Source organism: Rhincodon typus, chromosome 22, assembly GCF_021869965.1.
Source record: "Rhincodon typus isolate 14 chromosome 22, sRhiTyp1.1, whole genome shotgun sequence".
NCBI classification, from domain to species: domain Eukaryota; kingdom Metazoa; phylum Chordata; class Chondrichthyes; order Orectolobiformes; family Rhincodontidae; genus Rhincodon; species Rhincodon typus.
In genome coordinates, this window is record NC_063353.1 from 16,207,198 (window position 1) to 16,227,916 (window position 20,719).

At 38.6% G+C, this 20,719-nt stretch overlaps 1 protein-coding gene across 1 annotated transcript in view; it reads right to left on the bottom strand.

The window, feature by feature from the left end:
• The window catches only part of LOC109921514 (mucin-2-like), a 94,435-nt gene that overhangs the window by 51,737 nt on the left and 21,979 nt on the right, over positions 1–20,719 (bottom strand). Inside the window, exons 17-28 of the mRNA XM_048610582.1 lie at positions 20,406–20,557; positions 16,867–17,005; positions 13,157–13,261; positions 12,014–12,202; positions 9,897–10,136; positions 9,649–9,805; positions 7,354–7,479; positions 6,997–7,138; positions 6,396–6,427; positions 4,445–4,501; positions 2,702–2,758; positions 1,811–1,852 (exon numbers count right to left, since the gene is read on the bottom strand). Coding sequence (XP_048466539.1) covers positions 1,811–1,852; positions 2,702–2,758; positions 4,445–4,501; positions 6,396–6,427; positions 6,997–7,138; positions 7,354–7,479; positions 9,649–9,805; positions 9,897–10,136; positions 12,014–12,202; positions 13,157–13,261; positions 16,867–17,005; positions 20,406–20,557 — 1,438 coding nt within the window. The remainder of the gene's footprint in view (positions 1–1,810; positions 1,853–2,701; positions 2,759–4,444; positions 4,502–6,395; positions 6,428–6,996; positions 7,139–7,353; positions 7,480–9,648; positions 9,806–9,896; positions 10,137–12,013; positions 12,203–13,156; positions 13,262–16,866; positions 17,006–20,405; positions 20,558–20,719) is intronic.

Here is a 20,719-nt window from a genome sequence, read left to right on the forward strand (position 1 = left end):
ATCTGTTCCTATGTTTATTATATTATAGCAAGGTGCCATGAGTGGATTGAGAGTCTAGCAGCAATCAGATACCAGCATCCATACACATGGATACATGTAGCTGATGTCCTGAAGTGTGTCCTTAGACGATATTACTGGGTATTCAAAATGGCAGCCTAGAGGAGCAAACAGTGAGCTGAAGTCACCATCTACCTGCTGTGACTTTCAGGTCAGGAACTCTCAACTTCTAGTTTCCTCAAGTGTAGTAGGAAAGGATAGCAAGTTGTTTATTAATGAGATGAGATTTGTAGTTAATGAGGTTGATAACAAGCAATAATCTCTGTTAATAGGCAACTCGCTGCTCCCTAGTGAGAATCATGTCTTAACACCTGGAATAAGAAGATCCTCACCACATCAGAAAGGGCCTTATGGGTGTTCTCACGCATATTTCCCAGATTTCTCAACATGGTCCAGGTCTTTCAGGCCCCTATAGTATTCCTCCCAGATTAAAAATTTAAACTTGATAAACAACACTGTTCTGAGCACAATGAATCTCAGTACATTTAGGCCAATGTTGTAAAAAGAACAATTCTGTCAAATTACTTTTCAAGTATATTGAAAGTCAGTACACACATTGAGTAGTAACAGTCTGGAATCTAATGCTTGAAAAGATCATGAAAGCATGTTTGAAAGAAGTTTCCAAGAGAAATTAGATAAATGCTTGAAATAAAAAGAACAGTGGAGGCACAGCAGATCACTGGGAAGAATTGATCAGCTCATTCAAAAAGCTGACACAAACATGATTGTCTGGATTTTCAGGAGTGAATGGGAGTTAAATGTTATCCCTCCTGCCTCACAGTTCTTCAGCTCCATCCCATCTCCAAGCCATTTTGTTGATGTGAGATTGGAAGCCAGCAGCTGCATACACTGTATCGCTAATATGCAAAAGTGATCTTTTTTATTCTTTGATGGAATGTGGGTGTCTCTGGTAAGGCCAGTGTTTATTATCCACCTCCAATTCCCTCAAACTAAATTACTTACTAGGCCATGTCAGAAAGCACTTAAGAATCAATCACATTGCTGTGGATCTGAACTCAGACACAAGCCAGCAAATTTCTTACCCTGAAAGGAAACTAATGCAATATGATGGGCTTTTATGAAAATTGATGGTAATTTCATAACATTAGCTTTCAAATTCCCAATTTTATTAATTGAATTTAAATTCAATTATAGTAGCTAGTGTGGGATCTGACCCCATATCCTCAGCATTAGCTAGCTCTCTATATTATTAGTCCAGTCACATTACCATAGTACCACTATCACCCCCAGTTGAGATAGGCAGCCATACAGGCTGAGAGACCAGCATTCCAAACAAGCCTAAAGGCCTTCTCTGTCTTTTTTGGGTGCAGGACCGATCATAATTTTCTCTGGAAAAGGGTCTCCTTTTTCTCCAAACAGTAGCCTGGCTGCTGAATCTTTTTTTTTAAATTAACAATTTAAAAATTTCTAAAGCAGGATTTTGATGTGTCCCAATCCCTGGCCTACAATTACAGCCTGCTGCTCCCCTGAAGCTGAAATGGCTCTGATTGGTTTTCCAACAACAGCCCACCCCCGATCTTTCATTGGATACTGAAACTGCCCTTTAGCTATTAATTGACCACCTCAGGCAAATCAAAGATGAGTCACTGCTTCCTCCTTTGGACAAGCCCAAGTTTCAGAAACAGATCAGACCTCTGTTTCTCAACCCAGAGAGAAAATCCAGCTCGATGAGTTAAATAGTCTCCTGGGTGCTCTGGTTGTCCAAGATTCCATGAAGGAAGACATCACTTACCTGTCGAAGTTGTTTCCCATATTATTCTTGTAGTTGTCTCTTCTGAAGAAGAAAAAAACAAACATTCTTAACCACTAAGTCCAACTTGAAATGCGTACACTGTTGAGAGGATCTCACTTGTATTCACAACTGTTGAGGACAGTATTCACCTCTGTTACTTATAGATTTCTTTATTTCTTCCAAAATTCCCCTCCAAGCCACTCACCATCCTGACTTGGAAATATATCGCTGTTCATTCACTGTCACTGGATCAAAATCCTAGAATTCCCTCCATAATGACATTCTGGGTCAACTCACAGCAGGTGGATTGCAGCAGTTCAAGAAGGCAGCTCACCACCTTCTCAAGGGCAACTAGGGACAGGCAATAAATGCTGGCCAGCCAGCGACACCCACATCCCACAGGGGGATATATATAAGAGAAGTGTCTTTCCAAGTCTGTTCTGATGAAGAATCTGCAAAACCTCTGGTCCAGAATGTCCAAGATAAGCTAATACTCTGTAACTGTTACCATGGAACACTGTCAAACTATCTTCAAATATTCACACTTATTAATGCAACAGTACTATCAATACAACAGAAGGAGTAGCATATTTTATACATGCTCCTTGCTGGAATGAATGTATCCGTAATGAATGACACCCAGTACCAGCTTTTATCTGACTTCCGGTGAGAACGCTTAAAGGAACAGATTGTTTGTACTAATCTACAGAAATGAACATAAATTCCATCAGTCAAATGAAGATATTAATTCTTCAAAATAAAAAGTTTAATATTTGAAATGTAGCAATCATGAAGTAGTATGAACCTCAGGTTATTGATACTGAGGGGTATAGTTTCAAAGTAAATATGTTGTCTTCAACTCATAAAATAGAGAAATTAATCATTATTTACCAATTCTATTGGTTGTAGTTGATGGAGGTGTTGGTTTCACTGTTGTTTTTAATGATGCTAAGCAACAACAGAAAAAACAGATTAAAATATTGGCGACATTTTTATAGTAAATCCCTGCAGCTTTGCAGACCTGCAATGATGATCTACCCTGAGTCATGCAAGGGCTTGGATAGCAAAATGGTGAGCATCTTGCCAGTTCTTCCAAAAGTATAACCTAGAAACAAAGTTAACATTTCAGAACATTTTCAAACATTACAATAAATGCTACATACGAACTGTTATTCCCCTCTCCACTGCTTGATGTGCTGAATGCTTACAGAATTTTACATTTGTAATTTCAAATTTATAGCATTTCCAGTTTTATTGTCTCCAAACAATTTCTTTATTTTTATAGTTTTTTTTCTCCTAGAATTTATTCTTAAGAATCTGTACCTAGGTACCATTGTACCTGAGATGGCACCGTAATGTAGCGACATGTAAACTTTTCACTTCACCCATTTGAGTACATGTGACAATAAAGCTAATTCAATTCAATTCAATTCAATTCAATATTTTGTCACATATAAACTTCTGACTGGCCAACCCACACTCTGTGCAACAAATGACAAACAATATTCATCTCAAGCTTCAATCCATGAGGGCCTAGGGAGTGTTCTGATGTACCAACAACAATGAGGCATACATCACTGTTACCCCATTATGAATATAGGTTAACCTGCTGATTATTCAAATGAGTCCATTTCTGCAATTTGGGACATGGTCCCATCAACACTTAAAATCGCGGAAAGGAAGGTCACTAGATAAGTGCAGCCCCAACAGCACTTAAGAAGCTTGACACCATCCAGGACAAAGCAGCCCACTTGACTACATCCACAAGCATCCATTCCCTCCACCACTGATACTCAGTAGCAGCAGTGTGTACTATCTACAAGATGCAGTGCAGCAATTCACCAAAGATCCTCAGACAGCACCTTGCAAACTCACACCTACTTCCATCCAGAAGGACAAGGGCAGTAGATATATGGAAACGCCACCACCTGCAAATTCCCCTCCAAGCCACTCACCATCCTGACTTGGAAATATATCGCTGTTCCTTCACTGTCACTGGGTTAAAATCCTAGAATTCCCTCCATAATGACATTCTGGGTCAACTCACAGCAGGTGGATTGCAGCAGTTCAAGAAGGCATCTCATCACCACCTTCTCAAGGGCAACTAGGGACGGGCAATAAATGCTGGCCAGCCAGCAATACCCACATCCCACAAAATGAATAAACATAAAAAAAAGTCTTTGTAAGTCTGTTCTGATGAAGAATCTGCAAAACCTCTGGTCCAGAATGTCCAAGATAAGCTAATACTCTGTAACTGTTACCATGGAACACTGTCAAACTATCTTCAAATATTCATACTTATTAATGCAACAGTACTATCAATACAATAGAAGGAGTAGCATTTTTTATACATTCTCCTTGCCAAAATGAATGTATCCATAATGGATGACACCCAGTGCCAGCTTTTATCTGACTTCCGGTGAGAACACTTAAAAGAACAGATTGTTTGTACTAATCTACAGAAATTCCATCAGTCAAATGAAGATATTAATTCTTCAAAATAAAAAGTTTAATATTTGAAATGTAGCAATCATGAGGAAGTATGAACTTCAGGTTACCTATAATGAGGAGTATAGTTTTAAGGTAAGCATATTGCCTTCAACTCATAAAATAGAGAAGTTAATCATTATTTACCAATTCTGTTGGTTGTAGTTGATGGAGGTGTTGGTTTCACTGTTGTTTTAGGTGGTGCTAAGAAACAACAGAAAAAAAAATGATTAAAATATTGGCTACATTTTTATAGTAAATCCCTGCAGCTTTGAAGTGAAAGCCTGATTGCAGACCTGCAACGATAATCTACCCTGAGCCACACAAGGGCCTGGGATAGCAAAATGGTGAGCGTCTTTCCAGTCACTGGAGCAGCACTCTTTAACTTCTCTACATATTGATAAATATAATCTTTATTTCTTACTTTCTCCAACAAACTTCTCTCGAGGACAGGGTACAATTTCAAAACCTGAAACCAATTTAAAGAACCTTGTCTAACTCTTCATACATGAACTCCAATCATGAGTAGCAGGACACTATTTAATAACTGGAGTCTTTTGGAGAGCCTTAATTCTATCCTTGACAAATGTTCACTTTCATGCCCTTCAAATAGGAGCACTCAGATAATAATCAGGACAAACAATGCTGATCAACTTTATCTCCCCAACGTAGTGGAACTGAATTGACTTGGTGACTCTTTTGCACTTGCCTAGCTGTGGGTGGTTAACACAATGTTGACACCCATAACTTTCAGGGGTAAGAAAACTATATTTCAAATACCTAGGCTTATCGAATAAAGAATGTACTCTTCCTCTACCTTTGGTATAGTTCATACTGATGAAAGTGATCCATTTCATAGACTATTTTGTTTGTTACAATACCATACAGTCATTTTATTCTGTTAACTTCTAAATGGTTTAAGGGCTATCATAGTACTTGATTGTGTCCAAATGGCATTGGCACTATAAGTTCATTAACAGGTAAGAATTAATGATTCCACCAAATGGCAAATACAATAAAGATACTTTTAATATGTTTTTACATGAATCCAATTTAATTGTTCAAGTATTGCATGATTATAAAGGACTTTACTTTGCATCTTCCCTATACTGTACTATTCAGCTGATACATGATGCTGATGCTGGGGATTAAGTGCCTGGTAAGTCTTTACCGTTTGAATCCAAAAAAGTCCAAATATTACATCTTTAAAACTAAAAATAAATCATCGATAATATCTTCAAACAAGAAGGTACACAAAATAATACAATAGAAAATTAAGCTCCCTTGATTGTTTCTAAATTGTATAAAGAGGTAGCGGTAAATATTGTTACAAATGATGATACATCTGAAAATGTTATTTCTGATATTGTAACTACTGATGTAAAATATAAAATAAATTAGACAAATTACAATCCTGAGTGTTGAAATTTGTTTTACTCCTTAGTCATTAATCGAATTAAACATGAGGAGCTGATCTGTTACTGCCCATTTTACTCCAAAGGAGAGACAAAATTCTACTCCCTCAAAGATTGAAAGCTCGGACAACAACTTCATGTACTCCACAATTATGAATCTTGAATGTGGATTGTTACTGATCCACAACAGTGCAGTAGAACTGGATGAGCATCCTCACTTCTCCTAGGTCCACATAAAAACAAATATCAAAGATTGAATTTTTTTTTGTTTGAAGTCTCGAGGGGTCCCTTTACATATCACTGGTTTGATGGCATTGCAAATCAGAAGGTCTAAGTGCCCTTAGGGATGGTACACTGCAGCCCTAACTTGCATCTGTTAGCATGCAGTCCCCTCACCATCACTGTTAATTAATGGATGTCACATGGACTGATTTTCCACTCCATGAGCCCCTAGCCTAGCAAGGTAAGGCTAAAACTCTTTAAGGAATATTTTACTTACCTGACCTCCTCTGACTCTGCCTACTTCAGCAACATCAAAGGTCATTAGCCCACAGGGCCTTAAGATCAACAGTCCTTTAAATACTACACAAAACTATTAATGGCACCATTATGTAGGAATGTAGTAACTGCAGCTGAGCACCTATTCGTTTTATTACACATTAAATATTTCAAGATTTACTAACCTCTGCATGTGACTTTCCCATTCTTGCAATCACTAGACAAAAGATTGCAAAGTAGATTAAGTAGATTTGGACAAACTGGAAAATAGGGTTCTTATTTGTTTCACCTGCTAATTCCCACTAGAATTATTTATTTGGCATATAGCTTATTATTTTACATGCTCATTGTTGTTGTCTTAAAAATCCTTAAATCTATTACATCAAGTGGACATTTCTTGGTGCTAATATGTCGACATTTCTAAATGAAATGTATATCAAAGAAGCTTAACATTTCACAATTTAACTTTCTTCCATTTCCTGATGTATGCAGCTTTTCCCAGAGAAGTGGAATTTCCACTTTACCAAAATAATGCTTTACCTCCAACCTCTAACTTCAACAGCCTCATAAGGAGTCCAAGACCGGTATTGAATTGCAGACATCCAGTACTAACTTTATAACCAGTAACATCATCTAATTGAATACTTAAGTAAACATTTCCTTGTAACATTTTACACATCATTTTTGTTTTAAAAGAAGAGAAAACAGAACGTTAGGCTCATTCGATAAAACATTTTTTCATTCATTGCTAATATGAGCTAAAAATTGAATGCATTTAATACATACCATTCTTCACAGTCATTGCTTGTTGTTTCACCTGGTTGCAGTATTTTCCCATTATAATAACAAGTGCATTCAGTCAAATTTACACATTTCATTTTGTTTTCATCCAGATAAGGAGCATTCTCTGGACATTTTGCATAACAACCTATAGTTAATAAAAAAAAAGTGATAATATGAATATTTTTAATTTGTTAAAATGCCTCACAAAAACATTTCAATCTGTTTAGTTATAATGCTTTTCAACATTTCATTTTCAAAAACATTTCATAATTAGAAAATTTTGTAAACTCAAATTGGCATTTGCAAATCAACCTTAATGTACAAACAATGATTAGGGAAAAAGTAATAATGAAGCAGAACCTTCAAGTACTGCAGAGAACGTCTTTCCAATGTAATGGTCTGAGCAGGTTTTCGTTGTTAATGTACCACAAGGTCGATAGTGCCAGCTGCATTCCCCAGGAGTGTTATAATAGTCACAATATACAGCTACAAGATAAACAATAAAGATAGTTATCCTTCAGTGATTTCTTTCAGCTGTATCAATCCATACCTTTGTTGTACATGATTATTATATTTTCCATGGTGATGTTAATGGCAAGTCATAAGCCAAACTGGCTCAGACTTAGTGGTAAGAAGAATGTTGTGACCATTGGTCATACCATTTATTAAGATGTAAATTAGACATAAGCTTCCTGCTTCCACTCAGACAATAATTAAATGTAGGAATAAGGATTTGCCCTGGTGCTTCAGAAACTTTGCTCAAAGAATATCTTGCTGAGAGACGTGACATTGAAATACACAAATGACATGAATTTGTGTTACTAGATGTCCACTTTCTTCTCCAAAAATGATTTAGGCTTAACCATTTCAGTGCAAGTGAACTTTTAGTTACTGCCAAACAACATCTTTAACATTGAAATTAACTTTTACATGCGGGAGTCTTATTCAGAGTTTATTATTGGAGATTTTTTAAAAGTTTTAACACTTTTGTTCTGACCCTTCTCCCTCACTCTCTTAATACCATATTCTGTTCCTCTCTTTATTTGGCTTTCTGCACATGACTTTACTTTCAATTAAATATTCTAAATTGCACTTTCTGATTTTGACTGTCTGTGATTAATAAGGATTTGTCAATGCATTTTAGTAAGGGAGACATGCAGTTACCTGTGCACAATGGCACCAATGCCCTGTAAAGGATGACAGGCTGAAATGGCTTTCTTATTACTGCAAATTGCAGTGTAAACACCCACAGAGAATCTGTCCACAATAGTTAACCATTCATTCTTCAATGAGCACATAATTCAGACCAACAATTTAATCTATCAGATGTACAATGTACTCTCAAGATCAAGGCTTAATTGTGACTGAATAACTAGATTTTTGTTTCCATTTGGCAGCAGTAGAAGCATTTTCATTTTATTGTGATCTTACATCATCATATTCATATTTTATGTTACCTTGATTATTATTAAATGCTTGCTTAGTTCTACACTGAATTTTATTTTATTTTTAATTTTGAAGGTCTGCAGGAAAACGGTAAAGGAAGACGTTCCAGGTTAAAGGTAGGTTGGGAGGTTTGGAATGAAAGATGTGTGACTGTGTAGATTTTGTTAAAATAAACAGTTCCAGAGTCTGTTAGTGTTATGCTGGGAATGTGGAAATGGTAATGGGTGGACTTGGGATATCGGTGATGGTCTTTGGGAGAGATGGGGGTGTAGTGGCAATGTCTGTAGATTAGATATCTAGAGGCCAAGACTAGTGTTCTAGGGACATGGGCTTGAATCCCATCACCGCAGTGAGTGAAGTATAAGTGCAATTAAGAAATCTGGAGTAATAAAGCTAACCTCAATAATGATGACTGTGAAAACTAACAATCATGAAAACCTATTTGAAAACATGAAAACATGAAAAACCTGTCTCCCTTAAAGAAGGAAATCTGCAGTCTTTACCTGGTCTTGCTCGCATCTAAAGCAAGATTTTTGAAGGAACTTGATAGCTTTGAGAGAAGTATTGGATGGGTCTAGTGGGATGAAAATTACAGAATGGTACTGAGAAAGAGAGTTTAATGGTTTGATTTTTTTCCCTTAGTTAAAGAAACTAAAGCCATTTCTCATGCTACTGTCAGGAACTCAGTAGGGAGATTTGTTTTTGTCAAGGGCAGAGTACCAATGAATTTCATGAGGAAAGACAATGAGTAGTTCAGGTAAGGCATTGGGATTGTCAGGAGATAAGGGAGAAAGGATACAGTAACACATTTCTGTACTGATCATTCTACCTCTTTGAGTAGTTTGTATTTATTTATTTAATAAGGATTATATTGATACAACCCTGCATGTTAATATTAGATTTCTGTACTGAGCAGTAAAGTTAAATTCCAAATCCAAAACCCAAGAGAAAATCCAAAGCAAGTGTGCTATTTGATGCATGCCCTTCATAAGCAAGATGGAATATCGAATAGATTAATGTAATATGAAGTACAAAAGAAAACACATTTCTTTTGTAACTCTACATTTTATTGTAAACTTTCAGAAAGTTTCTGGAGCATAATTTGTAATTTTCATACTGCTCAATTACTGATATCTGTTCATTTACTTCCATTGATTCAATAATCACTACAATTCCTTAGCAATTATTTAAATGATTCTTAATACTTACGGCATAAGTCTGGGGTTCTCCAGGGAACACAAACACCAGCTTTATTGCAAGCTTCTGCATACACTGCTACAGCAGTACAGAAACCCAGGTATTTCCCTTCCAAATCACAGGCACAAGCCTCCTGGACACAAGCATCATGGAATGGTATAGGATCAACCTGGTAAAAGACACACCATAATATCAGAAAATGTATTTTACAAACAGCTTTAACATGATTTTATTGGTTTCAAGAAGAAACACTAACTCACCTTTTTATGGCATTTTTGAAAAACAGCATCCTTGATAATACCACATTTTCTCTGGGCCCATGCTAAACAGTAGGGATTTCTGTCACAAGGGAATGTTTGATTCATTGCATCAGAACAAGACAATGATGATTTCCAGCTGCTTCCAAATTTTACAGCATTAGTCACCACAGAGTTCCCCTTGGTTGTTAGATCATCTGCAACATCATCGTTAAAATTCCCACACAGACCACACACTTTGTTCTGTAATAGAAAATGCATCAATATATTATTAAAAAGAATCCATCTCCCTGAAAATCCAAAGGGGAGGTCTTGTCTTTTGCTGTAACTCTGTCAGGAAACCATGAAATCCCCCAAGGAGAACAATGGAGATTGGATTTTCTCCCATTTTTTGGGAGCTCCATCACCGTCCCATTGGATTTACAGCAAAAGACAAGGAAGAATTCTGTGGAATTTAGTGCCCTGTTTCCTGAAACAAAATATTAATTATTGGTGTCACAATCACCCTGTATAGGAAGGATATTATCAAGCTGCAGAGGGTTCAGAAGAGATTTACCAGGATGTTGCTGGGTATGAAAGGTTTGAGTTATAAGGAAAGACTGGAACTTTCTGCACTGGAGCGTAGGAGGTTGAGAGGTGACCTGATAGAATTTATAAAATAATGAGGGGTATAGACAGAGTTGATGGTACTTGTCTTTTCCCTAAGATGGGGAATTTCAAGACTAGGGAACACATTTTTAAGGTGATAGGAGAGATTTAAAAAAGACATGAGAGGCAAATTTTTTACACAGAGGGTGGTTTGCATGTGGAATGAAATTCCTGATGAAGTGGTAGATGCAGGACAATTACAACATTTGAAAGACATTTGGATGGATATATGAGTAGGAAAGGTTTGGAGGAATATGGGCCAGGAGCAGGCAGATGGGACTAGTTTACTTTGGGATTATGTTTGGGCATGGACTGATTGGACTCAATGATCTGCTTCCGTGTTGGATGACTCTATGACTTTATGACTATAAATTCTTCTTTCTCACCCTGAATCCTGAATCACCTGTTTCATCTCAGGCACATACTGTCTCCTTAACCTTTAGAGATTCCCCTGTGCTCCAACTAATTTGACTGCTCAGCTTCCTGAATTTAATACCTTTGGCTATCTGACCAGAAATCAAATGAAACCCTTGCATTATTTGGAGAAATGGCTGTGGTTCCTTTACTATCAGCACAACTGACTTTGGCTAACTCAGCACAAATAAAAGCTTTGCAGTCGTGTATGGCTTATGGCTCAATTTTACACTCTGCAATTTCAGCCATGGAATCTGCAGATAGAGCTGGAATCCAGAGTCAGGACTGAATCTGTCACTACAGCCCATATATATCCTGAGGCGATAGTTTCAATCCATTCCATTTCAGAATCTGTTGAGTCCTGGATTTTTTATTATTCACTCATTTCTCAGATTTATTTTTTATTTAATTGACTTAGAAGTTTAAACAGTCCCTTGCTCTGAGGGATCCAACTGGATTCTTGCAGCTATTTTTAATTTATTACACTACAGGCCGATTTAAGATGAAAATAAATTATTTCAGTATTGACTGCAAAATATTATGTTGAATATATGTAATTAACAATACCAAAACTTGTAACATGAGCAGACATCAAATGTTCCTATTGATATTAATCTGGAAGTTTAACATATTTATAATGAAACTATTTGGTGTATTTCTTTAGCAAAGGCGTTACCCATTTATGATGTGGAATGCAACTTATATTTGAAATAACTCTACAAAGGCCTGTATCCATCACCAAGTCATCCTTTATTTACATGTGGAGATTCCTTGACACTGATCCAGCTTCCTCAGAGACAACTCTCAGAGTGAACATGATGTCTGATGTGCCTGTTCTTATCTGTCAGCCAGTGGTTCCTGATTGGACCCGATTCACAGCCTCAATCAGAGAACTCATATTCTCTGAGGTCCACCTGGCTAACCTTGTTACAATCACCACAATATTAATTTCTCCAAGTTATTAAATCCATAATTCTAAATTGGTTAATTCATATTTACTACTTATCACAGTAGAAAATTATACAAATAGAAATATCTGACCTTCAAATTATGCTTACCTTCCATCTTGGATCCAATGTGATTGAAACTCTTGTTCGTTTGTCCCATATCACGGTGATCCCATTGGAAAATTTAAGGATTAAATAGAGTCCAACAGTATGAAGTGAATAGGAACTATCTACACACTGGGTTTCACGAGATTTATCAGATTGAATTACTTTGCCATCTGTTAGAATGAATTCTTTGCCCTAAAATTAAAAGTTGCATTTTGTTTTAAACATGTTTGTTCAGTTGGTATTGTAAACAGGCATATTGAAGATATAATATCGGTTAATACGCTTGTTGATACAAACGCAAAAACTGACCCCCCATTTTCTGTAACGGTTTCATTGTTTGCAATCCATAGTGTCTGTAATTTTTCTATGTATTTTCAGCTATATCACTTCCCACCTTTATTATTGTCTGCCTCATTGCTGTCTTTCATCTCCACTTTGCTATTTTTTTTTAGATGCTTTATTTCGAGAATATGTTTTGTCATGTTGCAACTTTTTCCAGATTCTTACAGTACAAAGCATGCAGCAAGATGGTGTCAGGTAGGTGTAGAAAATGTGGAGCACTTAGAGGGGTCTGACATAGAACCTGCCTGACATGGGTGGGTAGGAAAACAAGTAAAAGATGTAACTTGGCAGAAAGCAGGAGCTGGTGACTGGATACTGGGAGCATTTTCGGGATTCACCAGCCAGTGTGATTTTAGGAAACACCTCTCCTCCACACAGGTAGGAGGGGTAACAAAAATCGCTTTCAAAAGTAACCTTTAGAGATTATCCAATGGTATGCTTGTAAAAATTCTTAATTATGTTGGAGTCAAAAAGGCAGCTAAAATAAACTTCAATGTTATGATTGGGATTTTTTGAGAATTGAGATTGTTACTGAGCCTTTTTGTGATACTGATTTTGACCTTTGAATATGAATGCAATTCTTCTTCGTGTCAGCTCATGACGATATTTTTGCAGCAGCAATACAGCGTAAATGTGGGTCATGTGATCGGGTGAGTACTTGAACTTCTGCAAAGTTTAAGCCAAAAAGAAAACTTTGTACTCTACGATCCACCAGATATGTCATTTTCCCAAACTCTGTGGATGAGCAGGTTGGGGTACATAGATCTGTGACAGTGGTTCAAAATCAGTGTTAAAACTACTGACCGTGAGTAAAATTTTGATATTTCTTGAGCATGTCACACCATTTTCACAACATGGAACACTTTCTGTTAATATTTGGAATGTCCCATTTCCTTGATTGCAATAATCCTGAAAAGACATAAAAGTAAAGACATAAGAAAGTATGGAACGATAATGTGCCTTCAGCTTTTTCTATCTTGCAACAGTATAAGTGGAATTCAGCATTTGATGTTGACAGACACGTTTTCCATTTACGTGTCATCTTGTTCATTCTTCACATGCTGGAGGTGGTCAAAACCAAGTAATGTGGAATGGGAGCTGACAGAGGCAATGTCCTCTCACACTTCAAGTTACCCAAAGCTCATGCTCAAAGAGCTATAAGTTACTAGTCACTCAGAGATAGCAAGAACTGCAGATGCTGGAGTCAGGGCAGCACGGTGGTTCAGTGGTTAGCACTACTGCCTCAAAGCACCAGAGACCCGGGTTCAATTCCACCCTGGGTGACTGTCTGTGTGGAGTTTGCACATTCTCCTCGTGTCTGCGTGGGTTTCCTCCAGGTGCTCCGGTTTCCTCCCACAGTCCAAAGATGTGCAGGCTAGGATTGGCCATGCTAAATTGCCCGTAGTGTTCAGGGATGTGTTGATTCAGTGGGTGATAGGGGGATGGGTCTGGGTGGGATGCTCTGAGGGTCAGTGTGGACTTGTTGGGCCGAAGGACCTGTTTCCACACTGTAGGGATTCTATGAAAAATAGAGTCAACCCAAGGTGGAACTGGAGGAACACAGCAGGTCATACATCATCAGAGGAGAAGGAAAGTCAACGTTTTGGGTTGGGACCCTGCTTCTGAACTGGTGAGATGGAAGGGAGCTAGGAAATAAATAGAGGGAGGAGGGGTGGGGTTGGGAGAAGGTAGGTGGGATGGTGATAGGTGGATAGGTGATGGGATTGGTCAATGGGAAGGTGGGACAGATAGGTGGGAAAGAAGATGGACAGGTAGTGTCAGGTCAAGAAGGTGAGCACGAATGGAGATTTGGACTTGGGATGAGGCTGGAGCTGGGAAGATTTTAAAACCGGTGAATTCTATGTTCAGGCCATCGCGCTGTAGGCTCCCGAGGCGGAATATGAGGTGCTGCTCCTCCAGTTTGCAGGTGGTGTCATTATGGTACTAGAGGAGGCCCAGGATGGACACTGTCATCAAGGGAGTGGGAAGGGGAGTTAAAATCGTTTGTGACCAGAAGGTCACAACCTGTCCATCTTCCTCCCCACCTATCTGCCCCACCCTTCCCACTGACCAATCCCTATTAACCCCCACCTGCATCCACCTGTCTCCATCCTGCCTTCCCTTCCCCAGTCCCACCCCTCCTCCCTCTCACCTCCTTGGCCGGACACAACCTGTCCATCTTCTTTCCCACCTTTCCGCCCTACCCCTCCCATCGACCAATCCCCACCACCCCCTACCTGCATCCACCTATCACCATCCCACCTACCTTCCCCCAGCCCCACCCCTCCTCCCTCTATTTATTTCCCAGTTCCCTTCCTCCTTCCCGGTTCTAAAGAAGGATCCCGACCCAAAACATCGACTTTCCTACTCCTCCGATGCTGCCTGGCCTGCTGCTTTCCTCCAGTTCCACACTGTGTTGACTACAAGTTGAGTTGATGGTTTCTGAGGATTACAGTTATGGATGAATAGGAGGTCCAGTGAGGCCTGTACAGTGTAGATTCCTGCTCCACACTGTTACCAACACTGAGGCCTGGATTCCTCAAGCCTTATTTTATAACGCACTATTTTCCCTTCAATTCCCACCTGACTAAAAAAAGGGCTTGTAAAAAAGCTAGCTGTCCCACAGCCACTTAATGCTTGGTGGAATGTTAATTAGCTCAGAATTTAAAAAAAACTTCCCAGAGGGAAAATAAAACAGTAAGATAGCACATAATGCATGAACAGGAATGTAGTCATTGTATAAAGCTCCATGTTGAGTTGTCAGAAACAGGTCAGACCAGTATAGGTTGTCTGCTTGTCTTACTGAAATTTTCCCCAACCTGGGAAGGAAGTCACAACTTGGGAAGCTGTCAACTGATCAAATTGGCCAACAGCTCTGTAGCCTCAGCAGCACTTTTTCCAAGTGGTGGATACCACTGGCTCTACAGACAGTCCACAGAGAAGAGGAGAAGATGAAAGCCATACCAGGGCAATGAGTTTGAAGGGGTGAGTGTAAGGTAAATTGGGGAATATGATCATGAAAAAGGGTGCCTCCATCGGTGGAAGGCATCCCCAAAAGTGGTTGCTGTTACCACCCCCACCCTGCCCAATCCAATGCAGGCTTACTCAATGAAACCTGCCAAAGTACCCTTTCTAACAAGCACCAAGATGTAGCTTGACTGCTGATGAGAAGGGCATTCATGCATGTTCAAGCTGCCCCTGCCACTGCACACTGCCCTCAAAATGGCAGCTGTGGTGAAAAGCCCATCATACACCTCCTTCTGGAATGTGCCTTTGCAAAGGAGGAGATCTAGAGAGAGATGCAGTGGGGGTTTTTTTGTCAAGGTTCATCCTGAGCTGCTCAGTAATGCAGGAATATGCTGTATGGGCAGTACCCTAGGATGCACGCTAAGACTGGAGGTCCATTAACTCGGTGAGTGGTTCTCTGGTCTGCCTGAAACTTGTTGATCTTCTAATACAAGGAGTTGTCCTTGACCAATTGTGGCAGACTGGCAAATTCCAAGGTCCAGGACTGTGCTGGGTAATACATTAAAACTGAACCCTCTACTGCCGCCAGGTAAAATGGGAACAGGTCACGGGTGGGTGGGAAGGCAGCAGGTACACTGGACACTGCATTTTACTAGAATGCCCAGTAAGGCTGGATTTAACACATTGAAGTAGGATCAGGTCTACCATCTAGAAAGATAGCCACAGAGATCGCAGAAAAAGCAGTGAGACCTGTCCAGTGCATTAACTACCAGGATAAATACAATTGTAGTAAATTAGATGACAGAATGTGCATATAGCAAATCAAGGCAAGAAGACTGGAGGGAAGAGGATAGAATACAGTAGAAGGAGGGGGAAGCAGATTTGCTGGAGGTGGGGAGGAGAAAATGAAGTGTACGGCAGTGGCAAATGACAGCAGCGAAAGAAAACAAGAAAAATACAAAGTAAATGGGAAGAGGAAAGAGAAATCAACTGCAGTGGAAGTGCAATTAAATGGATGGTGATGGCAAAATAGGTGGTAATAACGGAAAGAGGGAAAGGCAGATGGTTGGATTAATGTTTTGAGAAAGAATGGGAGCAACCTAACACACAGAAAGCTGTCTTTTATCATAATCCAAACTCATTCCATTCCATGCTGCATTACTGTCATTCAGTTTTGATTTACTGGCAAAGGGTGAACACAAATAGCTGAATGACACATGTTTAATTCGTCTTCTTTATCCAGAAGTCAAAAAGGGAAAGGTGGGGAATTGTTCGGCATGAATTGAAGGATGAGAAAATATGAATAATAAATGATATAACTTGGAGAAATAAAAAGTAATTCATTCTCCACTAGGATTTGAAGCACAGGGATATCTGTGTGTGCCTACTATATATATTACTGCTTCATAAGACATAGGAGTCTACAAAAATCCCACATGAAATCTATATCAACTGATTTAGAAGAAATTCAGAAATCCCACCCGATTGAATACAGTAAACTACAAAGACAGCATTTTCAGGGACACCATTTGCTCTTGTCCAGTTACCTCAGCAAAAATATATTCACAGTTGCCATCAAACATATATCTCTTTCCATCAAAGGTTAGATATTGACCGTCTCCATGGACCTGACAGGTCTTTGGACATGGATTAGAGGTACAATGCCATACTCCAGCTCGACAAGTGCTGCAATATAAAACACAAGTAATATTGTTCCATAATGCAATTCAGATGTTTATACAAAGGGAATGCAATTCAAATGTTTATACAGAGGGAATGCAATTCAGATGCTGATACAAAAGGTATGACAAACTAATCTCTCGCTATGATGTGTTTTGTGCTGTTAAATGTTTTATATTAATGCGAGTTGTGGTTGTTGTTGCAAATGAGGGAAATTCAAATTAATCCTGAGTAATTCTACCTTTGAATGCTTACAATTTAAATTACTTTCCTACTCAATAGCTCTCTGGTAAGGATCTTACTTAGGCTGGAGAACACACATAAAATAGACTGCAAGAAAAATACGTTGTTAAAAACATTGCTGTTCTAATCTTGACCATTGTAACCACAAAGAACCTCTCTATCAGCAGATGAGAGCTCTACTTCTGATGGCTGCTCCAACCCAAATTTCTAGATTTATTTTATTATTTGAAAAGTATGAATCATATTTCTCAATTAGGCAAATATCCATACATCACACAATGTTATTTCACCCAAACGTATAATATGCTTTTATGCTTTGTTAATTTTCCAGGACTGTATCGCTGAATAGTGACAAAATTAGTAAGCAAAACAGAACAATGGCTCCGTTTTTGTTCTAAAGACAAATGTTTAAGGATTTAATTCACAAAGTGAATCATTTTCTAGTTGTAGACTTGCTCGCCGAGCCGGTGAGTTTGGTTGCAGACATTTCGTCCCCCTGCTAGGTAGCATCGTCAGTGCGCCTCCGGTGAAGCGTTGGTGTTCTGTCCCACTTGTTACTTATATGCTTCGGTTTGCTGGGATGGTTGGCATCACTTCCGGTTCTGTTTCTCAGTGGTTTGTATATCAGGTCCAGTCCAATGTGTTATTTGATGGAGTTGCGGTTGGAATGCCAGACCTCCAGGAATTCCCTGGCATGTCTCTGTTTGGTTTGTGCTATTATGGATGTGTTGCCCCAGTCAAATTTGTGTCCTTCTTTGTCTGTGTGTACTGAGATCAGTGAGAATTGGTCGTAACTCTTGGTGGCTAGTTGGTGTTCATGTATCCTTACTGTCAGTTTTCTTCCAGTTTGGCCTATGCAATGTTTCTCTCAGTCCTTGCATGGTATTTTGTATATTACGTTACCAACAACCACCCTGCGACAGCTACTGACGAACATAAAGGATCCCATACCCACAACCAATAAAACTAACGTAATATACAAAATACCATGCAAGGACTGTGAGAAACATTATAAGTTCCAAACTGGAAGAAAGCTGACAATAAGGATACACAAACACCAACTAGCCACCAAGAAACACGACCAGTTCTCATTGGTCTCAATACACAGAGACAGAGACAGAGACAATGAGGGACACAATTTCAACTGGGACAACACATCCATAATCGCACAAGCCAAACAGAGATATGCCAGGGAATTCCTGGAGGCCTGGCATTCCAACCAGAACTTCATCAACAAACACATTGAACTGGACCCAATATACAAACTACTGAGAAACAGAACCAGAAGTGATGCCAACCACCCCAGAAAACCGAGACATATAAATAACAAGCGAGACAGAACACCAACACTTCACCAGAGGTGCACAGACAAATGTTACCTAGCAGGGTGATGAAACATTTGCAACCAAACCCATCGGCTCGGCGAGCAAGCTTACAACCTCATCCACAACCCGAGCTACAAATCTTCTCAAAAACCTGAATCATTTTCTGCTGCACAGTATTAACATTATTTATAAACACTATTATAAATTTGCACCAAAATCCTTAAGTATGCTGTGTACAGAAGGGTATTAATTAATTTATTTTAATAACATCAAGTACTATTTTAACCAATGTGAGTCCCAAGAAACGAAAAGCCAATCCTGAGCGATGCATCCAAATAATTTATAACACTTGACAGCACAGAGCTAAAAGTAGACATATTGGACAAAGTATGTCATTATCAAAAGAGTTAATATACTGTCCTGAGCAGCATGCAGGACCAACACTAATTAAATGAGAATAATCATTCTGACTTAAAATACAGAGTCTGATCTTGGCCATGATGAGATGACCTGTAAATCCCAAGCATTGGAAGGAGTATACTGAGAATAGATATCTCCACATATGAAAAGAATGATCCAGTACCTTAAAGTAAAACTCAGTGATGTCTTCAATAATCTAGAGAATCTTTATCTGATCATGAGTGTTTATGAGAAATGCTTTAGAATTAATTGACACAATGTAACTGGGGCAAGGGGCATGTAGGTCTTTTAAATCGGAGCAATGTTGCTTGGTGTGTTTTAGCTATGTACTTCAATTTGTTAAATGATGTGCGTTTGTTTATCCATTCACAGGATTTGGATGTCACTGCCTAGTCACTGCAGCATTTATTGCAGATCCCAGTTGCCCTTAAGGTGGTAGTGAGTAGTCTTTTTGACTTGCTGCAATCCATGTGGCGTTAGGAAGGGAGTATAAGATCTAAAACTGCATTGTTACAACTGTTTATGCATGTACACTCTGGTGTTTAAAGGAATGAGATAAATTCAAATAAGAAAGTAGTCCACCAACCCTCCAAATCCAAATTTAATGAAGTTTGCTTACATTCCTAGTAGTACCAGAGTGTCACCTCAGCACTAAACGTAACAAGAACTTATTTCAGTTATTCTCAAAACTGTTGATTTCAGACATCCCTGTGTACCAGGTTTATAAGCCCTTTATACAACCACCTGTTTTGCTGTCCTGCAGGAATATACCATGGCACCCAACCAATCCTGTAAATATAAAATTACCCCTCATCCTCTTTTACCATTGTTAGTTTTCTCTGCAATGTTGTATTTTTGCATTTTGAATCCTGGATTAAATCATATTTCTCCAATCCCTATGATACAAGCTTTTCTTTTATCCTTTCAAGGGATCTGAGCAGTGTTGGCAAAGGCAGTCTTTGTTTCCCCATCTCCATTGCCCTTGAGAAGGACTATATATGGCTATTTCAGTACTTCATTATGTTTCTAACAATCAGGTACAGAAATTTGATCGTGCTGTTCAAGTTAGTCTTAAGTGTTTTGATTTCCTTAAATTTATACCAAAATATATATCCTACTTTAATTTATTTTCTCCAAGTTCTTTATCCTTATTTACATTTCATCTCCTTGGCCTTTTGAAATTATTTTAAACATTCGTTACAATGAATAAAGAGTCACCAGAGACCAGTTAAATTGGCCAGCAACAAGCAAATCATTTTAAAATTGTTGACAGTGGTATTCTAGCAGATTGAATGGAACATGGAAATGTCAATGTAGGCTCAATCCAGGACACTGGACAATTGCAACATTAACATGGTCTAAAATCCAACAAGAGGGGTAGACTTTTTCTTTTAATGCTGGTAATTATTTAATCTCACCATTTATTGCAGTCCCTTTGGATTGTTTCGCCAGAATTGTGACTTTCTCCTCCAAATAAACAAGGACACTGTTCAGGGTCAATACATCTTCCGGTGTCATCTTCCACAAGATTACCAGGACAAACACAGCCAGGGACACACCAACTATTTGACTTTTAGCAAAGGAAGCAATTTTTTTTTTTTAGTTTGGTGTGTTAAATTCATTGAGAAATAAACAACATAGATTTGCAAAGACTTTATCATTATTAATTTTACACAATTATTCTTATCCCTAAGCTAAATATTATATTGTTTCAGGAATATGAAAATAGAAA